At 37.6% G+C, this 14,927-nt stretch overlaps 1 protein-coding gene across 1 annotated transcript in view; it reads left to right on the forward strand.

Moving 5' to 3' along the window:
• The window catches only part of LOC127410014 (atypical kinase COQ8A, mitochondrial-like), a 36,943-nt gene that overhangs the window by 5,722 nt on the left and 16,294 nt on the right, over nucleotides 1-14,927 (forward strand). Inside the window, exons 3-6 of the mRNA XM_051644994.1 lie at nucleotides 844-1,182; nucleotides 1,440-1,506; nucleotides 7,853-7,927; nucleotides 13,884-14,009. Of these exons, the coding sequence (XP_051500954.1) occupies nucleotides 844-1,182; nucleotides 1,440-1,506; nucleotides 7,853-7,927; nucleotides 13,884-14,009 (607 nt within the window). The remainder of the gene's footprint in view (nucleotides 1-843; nucleotides 1,183-1,439; nucleotides 1,507-7,852; nucleotides 7,928-13,883; nucleotides 14,010-14,927) is intronic.

Raw genomic sequence — 14,927 nt, forward strand, 5'->3', positions numbered from 1 at the left:
AATGCTCTCCCTTAATACCACCTGCTCCTGACTAGCAATTGTATGTCCAAAATCATGTTTCATGGCTATTTCTTAAAAAAGGGATGAGCACTGTGATGTGTCCCACCCAAACTTCCTGTTTCAAAAGGAAATGATTCACCATAGTAAAGAAAACCGTCAAGCCATTTAAGGGGGTCTGCTTCACGTTGTTCCTGACAACAATCCTTAAAGAAATAGTTCACCCAAAAATGAAAATTCTCTCATAATTTACTCACCCTCATGTCATCCCAGATGTATATGACTTCCTTTCTTCTGCACAACTTAAACGAAGATTTTTAGAAGAACATCTCAGCTCTGTAGGTCCATACAAAGCAAGTGAATGGGGTCCAACTCTTTCAAGCTCCAAAAAGTGCATAAAGGCAGCATAAAAGTAATCCATAAAAGTAATCCATAATCCAATCTATTTTGACTGAGAACAGACCAAAATATAATGCAATTTTCACTATAATATTGACATCTGTAGTCTCTAGGCACAATCATGATTTCGAGCTCAATTACACTTCCTAGCGCCATCTAGTGCTTTGCATCTATCAAACACAAGGAAGTGTAATCAAGCTTGAAGTCATGATCGTGCCTAGAGACTGCAATGGCAAGATGTACAGTAAAAAATGAGTTACATTTCTGTCTATTCTCACCCCAAACTGATTGGATTGCTTCAGAAGCATGGGTTAAACCACTGGAGTCTTTTAAGTTTAATACGTACGGTGAGGGGTACGTTCAAATCCTTAACACTAACTATGAGCAAAGGTAATAGTGATGCTTGTCTGACCAAATGACGTTCATATACTTCTTTTTCTTTTTTAGGAGTTCACGGGCGGCCAGCAGAGCATCTCTGATTTCAGCACAGACATAGATTCCAAGTATGACTTCACTACATCAGAGGAGAACTTTGAAAGTGCAGGACATGGAGGTTTGGACAGTGATTCAGTTTTCAGGGACTCTAGCACAGGTGCTGCAAAGACATACAGCCAGGCTCCAGGAAAGTCCCAGCTGTTCGAAGGGTACAAGGACCCTACCAGCCAGTTCTCTGGACAAACACGCTCATATCACCAGGATCACTCTTCTGTAGGAGGCATCACAGCTGAGGACATTGAAAAGGCCAGGGAGGCAAAGCGAAACAGCTCCAAACCACATAAACAAATGGTACAAGAGACAGCTTTTCAAATCTCTCATCTCAACTGACTATTTGTACTGCCTATAAATATATATACATATGTTGTGCAGTACATAGGATATTAATAGTTGGCATACAACTTGTTTGTTCACCTAAAGTTAGTAAGCACAATCTTATAATGGATATAGACATTAAGGGCAAATAATAAGTTCATCATGGATTTTTGTTAAATGATCAAATAAATATTGCAATATTTTCCATGCCTTTTTTTGTCTTTCTGCTGTAGCTTAGTGAAAGAGCAAGAGAGCGGAAGGTACCGGTTACGAGACTGGGGAGACTAGCAAATTTTGGAGGTAAGGTTATTGACACATATCAAAAGTACCAGTCCAAAGTTTGGATTCACTTTTTTTCCTCCTGTGTTATGATCTAAGGCTTTGTAATGAGACCTGTGTCTCTCTCCTCATACAACAGGCTCAATGTTAATCTGCACTTTGACCAGTAATAGTGTAGACTGCGGCTGCCACTGATTTGGATTATGGGAGAGAGCTTAACTGTCTAGCAGTGTGCATCACCTGTTTCCAAAACAGGGTTTCCCATTCAGCGCTGGCTGTCTGTAAATCTACCCTTATTCGTTCCCTAAATGACAGAGTATCAGTTATTTCTTAAAGGGCTATTCTGCCAGGCAAAGACAAAATGCAGCAACAACCCCTATGCCAACAATGAAACTGAGAAAAATGGCTTCTTTTTGGCTTAAGTTTTGCAAAGTCAGTTGAATTTTTTTTTTTTCATAAGCATAGTTATAGGGATTGTTCACCCCAAAATAACAATTCTTTCATCATTTACTCACTCTCATTTTGTTCCTAATCTGTATGGCTCATTCCATATCAACTCAACCAGAGGTCCCTGACTCAAATTTTTGTTTTTGATAGTTTTTTTTACTGGTTAAAAGAAATACATAAATGATGATGAAAGCCCAAATATTAAATTCCATGGATCAATATTTACTGAATAATCCATTATTTTGTAGAGAGGGGTTTCAAGTGACAGATCTCGCAAATGATTTGGAGCCAAACCAAGGTCAAAAACATAATAATTTTATTTTTACACAGAGATAGGTAGGTCTATTTCCAAAATCAGATGTCTTCAGCAGCCCTTGTTGCATTATATGCCAATAGCCAATTTTCCCCCAAAGTTGGCATGCCAATAACTCCAGAAGTATTAAAGATGCCTTTAAAATTTAATTTTAGATTCTCGTTCCTTTTGGTATCTTCATATTTAAAGCCCTTCAGTATATGGTTAATTCCCAGTGGTATGGGGGTCTGAATGTTTTATTTACTTAAAAACAATGATGTCAAGACAAGAGGGTGAGGAAATTATGATAATAATAAAAGATTAGTTCACCCAAAAAGGGAAATTCAGTCATTGTTTACTCCCCCTGTGTTTTTATAACCCTATTTGACTTTCTTTTTCTTAACACAAAGGGAGAAATTGTGAAAAAATGTTGTGCTCAATGAGGTCATACATTGGCAGTTTACTGTGACTACATCTTCAAGCTTCTAAAGAATGCAAAATTATAATTCAGAAATCTAATAAATTGTTCCATGAGCCTCATGATTGTTCTGAAAGCAAACGATAAGGTTTGGTGAGAAACAAATTGAAATCTAATGTATTATTTAGTGAAACTTTTGACCAACCATTGATCTCCTGTCCGCGTTCATGATAGGGCATGAGAGCAACAGTTCACGCAGACCCCTCGCAGCATGGGGTGTTTAAGCGAAAACTTGTTTTGAACCGGTGAGTATTTGTGACCGACCTGAAGAGAGTGAGACCTCTGCAAAAACATTCTGTAGGTGTAACATTCTCAGCCAAAATCAAGTCGTTTTTAACCGGCTCATGAGATGCTGGTTTTAATATACTGTTATGAGAGAGTTTTTGGACCGGTGCCAGTTCACATTGGATGGAGTTACGGAGTTATTTTCCCGAAAATAGAAAACGATCAGTAGAATGTACCAGTGCTGGTCACAGCTGGGTAGGATAAAAACTCTATTAATATAGGAAAGTTGCCTTATATCACGTGTCATTTGCTGTCAGGTTAGGACACGGTGTGACTGTACTGCCTGTAGCCTCCTCTATGTTTCTGTTTGATTTCCGAGTACTAATAAGGCTGGGCATAGAAATGTATCAATTCTTCAACTATAAACTCTTCAGACAAATTTAGTAAGTTCGATTCTCTGGTTTTTGTGCAACTGTGTTGTGTTCTTTTGTCACTATCGCTGTGGCGGACCTGTTTTTAGATAAACAAAATGAGTTTTTGCTTGAATGTGCCATGCTGTGAGGGGGCTGCATGAAATGTTGCTCTCGTCCCCTATCATGAACAGGAGATCAACAGTTGGTCAACAGTTTCACTAAATAATACATTTGATTTTGGCTTGTTCCTCACCAAACCTTATCGTTTGCTTTCAGAACAATCATGAGTCTCATGGAACAATTTATTACACTTCTGAATTATATTTTTGCATTCTTATGAAGCTTCAACAGGTAGTCACCATAAACTGCCATTGTATGACATCATTGAGCAAAACATTTTTTTACAATTTCTCCCTTTGTGTTGAGAAAAAGAAAGTCATATAGGGTTATTTTTGGGTGAACTTTCCCTTTAATGTTAATTTTTGGTTATATAATCCTAAAACAGATCATAGTCTTAGAGATTTCTGTCATACCCCGCTTTTGAAAAAAATTGAAGTTACTGCGTTTAGTCTTTGCACAAAGAATTGCTTATTACAGATAGTGCGTTAATGGCTGGATACACGTCCAAGGTTTTGGAGAGAAAAGTGCTGTCACATGGGATAATCGCACTCTTAACGGTTGTAGTAGTTCTCCATGACTGCAATATGCACAGGTTCACTGCATGCTGTTTTAAAACTGACACAATGATTGACATCTCAGCTGTCGGTGTGTGTGTAAACAACCTGCTGGGCGATTTGTTGCCATGTTGGAGTTATCAGATTGAACACTTATCCATCACAGTTACGAGAACATCTGTGGACACCTGTTTACTGCAAGACCATATATATATATATATATATATATAGCGGTGTCCTGTACACCTGACAGGGTACTCCGGTTTGGCTTACTCTGTGCCACTAAAGCATTGTGTGAATTTATGTGAGGGATTTTTTTACAGCTTTTTGTGTCCTTTATGGAAGCTCAATGCTACCAAGTCTGTTCAGTCTGTCTTGAGCTCTATTTGGCCAATTTGTTGGTGTATTTGGAATAGTTTGTTGCCAGTTTTATTTGCATGTGTTAAAGCTGAAGTGTGTAATTTTCTCAAGGTTAAAATGCTTTTTTCTATCTCAGCTTAAGTTAATTTAAGAGTGAACTTTAAGTAAGCCATTTGTAGGTTGATTTCCACTGGAAAGTGTAAATATTGTGGTCTGTTGTGCTATCAGAACAATCCTCTGTTTGTTTGAACGTCCCAACCAGCCCGACACTGCAACATGGGCTCAACCAATGGTGTGAGTTTGGGGCAGGACTATCTGTGTGGTTGTTTGTTTGCCTGACCAATGACATAGGGGTGAGTGTTCAGAAAACCTGTTTGAAAATGAGTCATATTTTTAAAATTCTGTCCGGAGATGCTAGTGGTGTAGAGGTCTGCACGGGCCTTAAAATGAAACACGACCCGTACCCGAGACCGTCAGATTTTAACTTGGCACTTTATCTAAAAATGTGCCAGTCCTGCGCGAGATGCTGAAGAAAAAGCGAGACGCGATGCAACAGTGAAAGACATTCATCCAGCGTGTGTTTACATAGGAAAACAATGGTAAAACAGAGCAGACAAAAATGCGTTCAGTGTGAACGACCCTTAACTCATCCATCCTCACGTGTCTATGAGTAAGAGCGCATGCACAAAACAAGTTCGGTGGGCCTTTTGAATTTTTCATTCATTGCAAACCCAACCTGAACCCAAAGTTCTAATTGAAAAATGGACCCAAACCCGATCCGAGTTCGGGGTGTCAGACCTCTATAGTGGCATAGAAATTGCACATTTCAGCTTTAATATTATATGGTGTCTAGAAAATTCAGCAGACATAAACATTATTGTTATTGAATGTTAATTATTTAATATGGTAGATAAATTATTATGAATATTATTTTGAATATAAAATGAATTATTTTATATTGTTCATTTATTATTTATGAAATATTCAATTAGATGTAAATATTTAAGCATAAGGATTTGTTTCTGAATTATTTGATATTATAAATGTTTTATGTATTAACATGTTTTGGGTTCCTTGCAACAGTTGCCTTTGAGTTGCTCTGTGGGGACCTAAAGACAAATAATTTAAGCATGATTTTCAATCACGTTTTCATTTGAACTGCTCAGTGAGGATTTTTGGATAAAAATGTCTGCCAAAATGTAAGATCAAAACACTATGGGAGAGCACAAGGATTTGTGTCAGAGTAGTGTTGCAGTTCTTAGTGGTTTTAATTGATATGTGTGTGTGACACCTTCGTCCTCACCTTGACCTTACTCCTGGACATAGTGATATCTAGGTCAAGTTCTCTGGCTCTCTACCCCTTGCTGGATAGCTGAAGATTATGATTAATTGCCTCCAAGAATAGTAGCCGTCACTTTGACAGGCTTTCATGTGTTTGCGTTAATCAATCTCAAGTTTGGGGGCTGTAGATCGCCCCTAAATCAGTGCCTTAACAACAGTTTTGAAATGGCCTGTCATTTTGTTGGCCTTAAATGCTTTTTGTTTATATTCAGAAGCATACCTCTCTGTTTTTGTAACATGATGGCTTTGTGCCAGTGTCCTTGGTCGCACTCTCAGGCAATCTGAGAATGATCTAAAATACCGTGTGCTGCCCAGCAAAGAAACGGCCCTTGGCTAGACGTCATCTTTGAAAAGATGTGAGAATATTTCTCTCTAATGTTTATACATTTGAAATAAGTAGCAATGAAAATTGCCAAGGCAAGCATCACTATTACTATTGCTTATACTTTTGGTTAGGTATTTAAACAAACCCCTAACCCCTAAGTAGTATGCAAGTATGTTTGTGCCAAGGACATGAATGATACCTCAAATCTTGTGGCTTGTTTAGGAGAGATGTGTTATTAGGCTACCATTCTAAGTGACTGGGTTTATGATTTTCACATTGTGGATGATTATAAATCTGAAAATGTCCCATTGATTTACATTGAAGGAGGAACCTAAGCCATATCTAGGAACCAGAATGTCATTGAAACTTGGGGATTGGCTCTTTTAACTTGGGCCAGTAAACAATCACCCAGAATACCCTAGCAACTGCATGAAAACACAAAAAAACACTCCCTTTTTCCTCAGAAAATATCAAACTTTTGTTATGATATGATTTGTTATCAAGTACTGTGTTGGTACCATGGTTAAGTGATGACACCAGATATACTATCAGATATAGCATGGTACATTAAAGAGTGGTACTGCCATGGTGCATGTTCAAAAAAACATGTTATTACCATTATACCACATCTAAAAACAAAGGTACCAAGATTTTTAGATTTTTACACTGTACTTGGTTTGCTGGTGTTGTTAAAAATGTATGCTGTGTTAAGTGCACCCTTATAATAAAGTGTACGCAATTTAATAGAAATGTTAAGTATCTTGAAAAGAGGAAATTCAGTACAATGGTTCAGATGTTGTTGTTGTTGTTGTTGTTTGAGAGCCGTGGTTTGCCCCATGTGTTTTCCTCGACTTCTTAATCTCCTTCAGGCATAAAATAACACAAATATGAGCCTGTTTAAACATCAACCACAACTAAACTAGAACTTACCCAGTAGGCTTAACATTAATGGGACAAAGCCAGTGTCAAACCTACACATTTTCCTTGAAAGGGATAATTCTCTTAAATGAAAATTCTGTCATTGTTTATTCAGTCATTTTGTTCCAAAACATATCGAGTTAAATTCATAAGTGGAACACAAAAGGAGATGTAAGGCTGAATGTTTGCCACAGTCATATTTTCTTTTCTTTTTTTTTTTTTTTTTTACCTCATATAATAGTCAATGGTGACTGAGGTTGTCCATCCTTAACATTCTTCTAAACATATTCATTGGTGTTCAACAGAAGAGAGTCATATGAGGGTGAGTAAATGATGACAGAATTTTAATTTTTTGGGTGAACTATTCCGTTAAGGAATGCTAAGACTTCTAAAAACAAAAACAGCCAAGCAAAAACATGCCTGTGCCATTTCTTGCCTCTAGCAGCAATTTACACTCAGGGTTACACTCACTACATGATTTACAACTGACTTGAAACCCCTCCTAAATTTCTCAAAGCGGGAGTGTTACATAATCGCAGAATTACATAACTATTGATTATTGCACCAAAACTTGTTATTGCTTCTCAGCTATACCACAGCAAATGTGCTGACCACAGTGTTTTGGAAATGCTATTTTTAGTGTTTCCTTTTGTCAAGCTCAGATTATACTACAGTTCATGTAGTTGTGGGTATTGTTCAAAAACCAATTCACAAGACAAATGGAAATGCAGCTCTCTTCAGGGTGGAAGTGCTGTGTTGATGTGTGAGATAATGGCAGTGTAAAAAATGTTCAATGTATATACCTTCTGTTCTTCAAGTACCATTTCAGTTCGTATTTTATCATGAAAGTAAACTGTGAATTTAATTTGCTGAGTAATCTCCTGTCTCTTGCAGGGCTTGCTGTGGGTTTGGGTATTGGAGCTTTGGCAGAGGTGGCAAAGAAGAGCCTCAGATCAGAGGAGAAAAACGGTACGAGAATCATATTTTTTTTGGTTCAGATTTACGTGCTCTAAAATTAGTGCTTTTGGTGCAAATTCATCTGTCACTTGGTAATATGTCTTAGGCTATACTTATACAATATGTGGCCCAGTGTGTTTTCCATGTGTTTGGCTAAAAAATAACTAAAATGCTGTTCATAGTAGTTACATTTCAGTTCATAGTAGTAATGATTTTTAACAAATATTTTATGTTTGTATGATTAACACAGTGTTGGGGGAAGCTACATTGAAACCGTAGCTTTGCAAAGTACAAGCTACTCAAAGAAGTTACACTACTATCAAGCTGCTCTTTTAAAAAAAAGTAGTTAGCTTAATTACAAGTTGCAAGCAAAAAGTAGCTTACTACATTGCAGAAAGTCAGATGATGGTGGATTATTTAATTAAGGTTACATTAAACTATTAAGGTGACAACATGAAATTGAACATATATTTATACTAAACTAATAAAGAAAACACCCAGTTTGATGTAATTGAGTTTAAAAATAGTAATAAACAGCAGCAATTAACTAAATATTTCACTTCAAAAAGAAGAAAGTGATTCCTGGCAAAGTCCATTTAAGGCTGTGCATGGGCTCAATTGAATAAGTTAATAATTTATATGAACTGACACGCTAAAATTAATTGAATATCCCAATGCTAACTATAAGTAAATTGTTTATTGCAACCGGTTAAAGGAATAGTTCACCCAAAAATGAAAATTCTCTCATCATTTACTCACACTTATGCCATCCTGGATGTGTATGACTTTCTTCTGCAGAACACAAATGAAGATTTTTAGAAGAATATCTCAGCTCTTTTGATCCATACAATGCAAGTGAATGGGTGTCAACATTTTGAAGCTCCAAAAAGTCACATAGGTCCGCAAAAGTAATCCAAATGACTCCACTGGTTTAAATCAGTTTCTTCAGAAGCAATCTGATAGATTTGGGTGAGAAACAGATCAATGTTTAAGTCCATTTTTACTATATATTCTCCTCCCTGGTCAGTCAATCTCCACTTTCACTTTCACATTCTTCTTGTGTATTTGGTGAGTTATATTCTTCATGGATACACCCCCTACTGGGCAGGGAGAAGAATGTCTAGCAAAGATGGTCTTACATTTTGATCTGTTTCTCAACCACACTTCTCATATCACTTCAGAAAATATGGATTTAACCACAGGAGTCTTATGGATTACTTTTATGCTGCTTTTACGTGCTTTTTGGCATACCAAAACTTTGGCGCCCATTCATTTGCATTGTATGGACCTACAGAGTTAAAATATTCTTCTAAAAGTCTTAATTTGTGTTCTGCAGAAGAAAGAAAGTCATATGCATGAGGGTAAATGAGTAAATGATAAGAGAATTTTCATTTTGGGGTAAACTATTCCTTAAATTTACATGAAATGTCCAAAAGAACTGAAAAAAAGGGGATTTCCCAGCAGGTTGGGTACGACAGGGCTAAAGACACCCCTTAAGGAAAATTTACTATTTTTTTCTGGTCAAAAAGTGTATCAGGATTAAAATAATACATTTCTTTTTTCATTGAATATTGATGGAGCATCAAACTATTGTGTATAAAGGAATAATAACTGAAGGTTTTTTTGATTCAAATTATAATTTATGTATTTATCTTTTAAAAGGTGGCGAGGGAGCCTTTTGACCCACACTTAGGATAAAAGGCCCCCACATGGGTTATAGTATATTGTGTAAATATAAGGACAATAGTTTGTCTACATAGGCAAATACTTTTGAGAGAGCAAGATGCTTTTTTGAGTAAAAAATTAAGAATGCTTATTTAAGGGGCCTGGGTAGCTCAGTGGTAAAGATGCTGGCTACCACCCCTGGAGTTTGCTAGTTCGCTAGTTTGAATCCCTGGGCGTGCTGAGTGACTCCAACCAGGTCTCCTAAGCAACCAAATTGGCTCGGTTGCTATGGAGGGTAGAGTCACATGGGGTAACCTCCTCGTGATCGCTATAATGTGGTTCGTTCTCGGTGGGGCGCATGGTGAGTTGAGCGTGGTTGCTGCGGTGGATGGCGTGAAGCCTCCACACGCGCTATGTCTCCGTGGCAACGCGCTCAACAAGCCACGTGATAAGATGCGCGGATTGACGATCTCAGACGCAGAGGCAACTGGGATTCGTCCTCCGCCACCCGGACTGAGGCGAATCACTACGCGACCACAAGGACTTAAAAGCACATTGGGAATTGGGCATTCCAAACTGGGAGAAAATGCTTATTTAAAATAACCACTTCAGAAAAGGGTTAACTATTTTCTGTTAGTTTCAATCACATTTGGCATTTCATAACATCTCAAGTGTTCTAAAAACAAAGGAATCTCCATTTTGATTAGATCAGTCAATATGAGACCACTCTATATAACAAAATTATCCACCACCCCCCCCCCCCCACACACACACTTAAGAAAAACAGTGTTTTTATGGGGGCCTTTAGCCACTGCAACGAGTCAACATTTTTGTTAATTTCAGGGATTCTCATTAGCAAAATTATTAAACATTAGATCAAATTACCTCAAAATCAAACTTTAGACATTGCACGCAATGATTTCATGGATCAGGAATATTTTGCAGTGTATAATGACAAACAGGTGGAAAGTCCTGTTTTGTTGCTGTTTTGTGTTTTGAAGAAAATAAAATCAAAAGTGCCTTTCACTCCAGCGGACCTTATGTTATGTCCCATGTAAAATATGGGTCCTGAAACAAAACCAGTGCTTTATCAGTGCAATTTGGATCAGTACCATGTATTGCTAATTATTTGTCATTTAGTCAATGTTCTTACACCAAACAATGTAGATGGGGGAAGTATTCAGATCAGCCTGTTTGAAAATAACCAGTACTGGTAAATGTAGTTCTGTTCGGTGACATGAGAGGTGCAGAAATGACTCACTTCACCTTGTAACTACTTGGCTAAACCAACTGTTTTACTGTTATTGCACAGTCCATCATTTGAAGCTATGGTTAGACTAAATGACTAAGCTGTATTTAAATGTCTCAGTAAATCCAGTACAGCTGGTGATATTCACTCAGAGACAGGTGAGCGCCATTGCTTTCATGACTGTTTGTGTTTGGCTTGAAGCTGTTGGAGAATAATTGGACGAAAACCTTTATAGAGTTGACCATTCCAGACTGCTCCTAAATTAGGCTGCTGTCAAGGCTGAAAGGGAGTTTTAATGCAGAGAGAAGGCATTTTTGCAGAACAAACCAAAAATATTTATATGTATCTGTGTAATTTGTATGAAAAATACCAATACAAATGTGAAATGTGTATTCCTGAACGTATTCCTGTCTCATTCTTAAAATGTTTAGGCTCACTACTTATGCATGTAAATATGTGCATGCCTCCCATCATCTGGGGATCTGTTAGCTCAACTTTAAATCTTCTTATACCACTGAGAGGGCTTTAGTCTGACCTGGCATATTTAAAGACCACTAAATACACAGTGCATTTAACTTTGGTAATATGACGATGTGAAACAGTCAGCAGAAAATAATGTAGGACAGGATTTAATCCATCAGTATTTGATGGGACTGATAAAAGTAGCCTGTTATATTATTGGATAATATTTTTCTCCACCCACATGACCTCTGTTACATCAGCAGAAACAAAAAGTCACTTCATAGGTGCAGAAATGTACGCTCCGCTTTTTTGGTACTTTCTTTTACTTTTTAACATGAGATAATGAAAACCATTTATCTTTAGAATAATGTGCATTGATGAATCGTGCACAATAAGACCAGGTACATTTATTTACTAAATAAATTCATCTTGATTTCACGTTTTCTTTAAATGCAGTAAATGTCTTATGCCGTATGCTCCCTACTAAACCACCTTTCTTTTATGGCTTTGTGGTTATGATGATGCAGAGTTGTTGTTGTTGTTGTTGTTATTGACAATTTGACAAGGCAAGGGTTTTGACTATTACCATCTTTATTTGTTTTTGTAATTTGGTGTTTTGGGTCTACACCCTCCTCTTTTGACCCCATAGGTCAGGGGTGTTAAACTCGGTTTCTGGAGGGCCACAGTCCAGCAGAGTTTAGCTCCAACCTTAATTAAACACACCTGAAGCAGCTAATCAAGGTCTTCAGGAGTGCTTGAAGATTACAAGGAGGCATTTTAGAGCAGGACTGGAACTAAACTCTGCAGGGCTGCGGCCCTCCAGGAACTGAATTTGACACCCCTGCCATATGTAATAACATTGCCCTACAAAAGCAAAACATGGTAACAAAACATGTATCACTGAAACAAACAAAAAAAGTGGATTTTCTAGTTCAGGATTTCGGTGGTTCGCGAACCCCTCTCCAGGGGGTTCGTGAGAGAGTGTAGAGATTGCGTACAAAAATATGTTAAAAATGGATGATTCCAAATGCTGTCTGCCATTTTAACAAATAAAAAAACAAGAACACAACTTAAACCAAGTGTGTTAATTTTCCTTTAAACCAAACTTGTGGATATGGCTTCAATGCAGTTGTCTTGCCTCAATTAGATGAGAGCGCATACTCTCTCTCTCTTTGCCCTGTTGTCCTAAAAAGCAATAGGTGATGGCTGTACCTCCTTGCCTGTACTGTTAACTGCTTGTGCGCTGGTTCAGTTCACTGCCGAACCGACTGGTTGATGGAGGCTTCTGATGGGTCTTAAAGGTGCCAATTAGGTGGTTGCCTGCTATGTCCTTGCATGGCAGTCAAAATTTAAAATATAGGCTAATCATATATAATTTCCTAAAAAATGTAAGTATAATGTTTCATTTCCTAAAAGTATTTCTAGAAGGGGACATGTCCCCCCCACCCAAGTTATAATGGTTGTTACAGCCCTGGCTTTGTTACTTCAATGAAAATATTATTGAACGTAAAAATTCAAGATATCAAATGTAGGTTACATAAACAAATGGAATGGCATAAATGTATAATTTTTTATAAATAAAAATAAAACAGACCAGTAGACAAACACAGATAAAAGCAGACCATTTGACGTGTGTGTGAGAGAATTTTACTACATTTTGGGTCATATCAATTTTAACATATTGTTAACGTATAACTGCTGTGTTTTGCATTTTGAAGGGCAGAACAGCTCAAAGTGTCATTGAAAAGTACTACACAGTCTTTACTTGCAACTGTTTTGAGACTTTGTTAGGGCGGTGAATAGTACATTCTTGCTACACCGGTTATTTGCAGAGGTTTCTTTGTTTGGCTGTCTTATGAGGCTAACACAATAGTGAGTTACAATGTTGAGTAATGTCAACCTGGCTGGATATGGGAACTGACTGTACCAACAATGTTCTAAGGACAGCCTGAAACAAGAGCGCATCTATTTAGAAACCAGACGTGTTAGATAATGATCACCTTTGACCTCATCAACATATCCAGGAATAGTGCAAATGCTCTCATGCAGTTGAAGCAGATCTGTCGATCCTGATCCAACAGTTTTTAAGGGTTTCGTTGACATGGAAGCAATTCAGCACAACTGATCTTTTTGTTGTTAGTGCTGCTGTATGCAGAACAGTGAAGTCCAAAAGTCTGAGTCCACCAAAGAAAATGCTTCTATAGTGCATTTTTGTAATTCAATACAAATGTTCTCATTAAAAGTTATCTTATCAGTGACAATTTGAGTGAAAAGTTGAATTAAAAAATGTTAATACATTTCAGACTTTCTTGGTAATTGATATGTCCCGCTTTTGTTTTAATATTAGCATGCTCTCGAGCTGGCACGAGCTGTGGATGATCCATGTTATCCAGCATGATTTAAGAATGTTCTAAAGAGCATCTTTTGTGCTTCAACAGAAGCAAGGAAATCTGTCCTATTGTACGAAGTAGTTAACATGATCAATGCCACAAATTCACTTGTTTGATTAGTGACCTACCTGTTCTAAATGTTCTTGTTTTTTAATTGTTATTTTCAGACCACAAATGTTGACAGACTTGTACTTTCTTATAGGTGATAAGAAGGCAGTTCTTGACAATAGCCCCTTTCTGTCGGAGGCCAATGCAGAGCGTATCGTCAGGACGCTGTGTAAAGTGCGCGGGGCAGCACTCAAACTCGGCCAGATGCTCAGTATCCAGGGTAAGAGAATGCGTTCTTCAACTATGTGCCTTCTGTTTGTGTATAACAGTTCACCAGGTCACTCCTCAAACGTCTGTCATTGTCACTTTGACATCCTCCACGACTGACGGGGTTCATAACCCATGAGTGCTTGCCATATCGAGGTGTAAGTCATGGTCAAGCTCAAGTTAGACTGTTACAGGGAAGAGGCCTGTTGCAGTGTTCCAAGCTGATGATATGAGTGACATTTATATGGCTTTCAGAAAGTTGCAGTGTAACTGGAGATGAGGTTTATTTCCTGTGAGATATGCAAACTTCTAAAGATAAAATAACCTCTTGTGTCCTTACTGTGTTATTTTCCACACATTGGTGCACACCACTGCATATGGATACTAACTGTTATTCTATTCTGACAGTTCAGACAGTTTGGACAGACCTGACAGAAACCTTTTGATCTAAAGGCTTATGCTTAAATGCCTGTAATCAGTTTAATTTAATAAATAGTTTAACATTTTATTGTGCCTATGTATTAGGGTTTCCACAGTCATGAAAAACTTTGAAATATCAGTTTAAAACTGTCAGTACGTTTGCATGCACTCTGACAGTTTGGTTTTAGTCTGACTAAAATGATAATCTAAATGTCATGTTTAATGCTTTAGTCCGGCTGAAATCGTCAGATTTTTGCGAAGTCAGACTAACAGCCCTAGATAATGCGATTTGTAGCTTTTCTTTGTTCAGCATGAAATGTATGCACATTAAAGGAATATTCGGGATTCAGTACAAGTTAAGCTCAATCGACAGCATTTGTGGCATAGTGTGGATTACCACAAAAAATGATTTCGATTATACAGTGAGGCACTTACAATGGAATTGAATGGGGCCAGTTTTTGGAGGGTTAAAAGGCAGAAATGTGAAGCTTATAATTTTATAAAAGCACTT

The sequence above is a fragment of the Myxocyprinus asiaticus genome, chromosome 19, assembly GCF_019703515.2.
Source record: "Myxocyprinus asiaticus isolate MX2 ecotype Aquarium Trade chromosome 19, UBuf_Myxa_2, whole genome shotgun sequence".
Lineage (NCBI taxonomy): Eukaryota > Metazoa > Chordata > Actinopteri > Cypriniformes > Catostomidae > Myxocyprinus > Myxocyprinus asiaticus.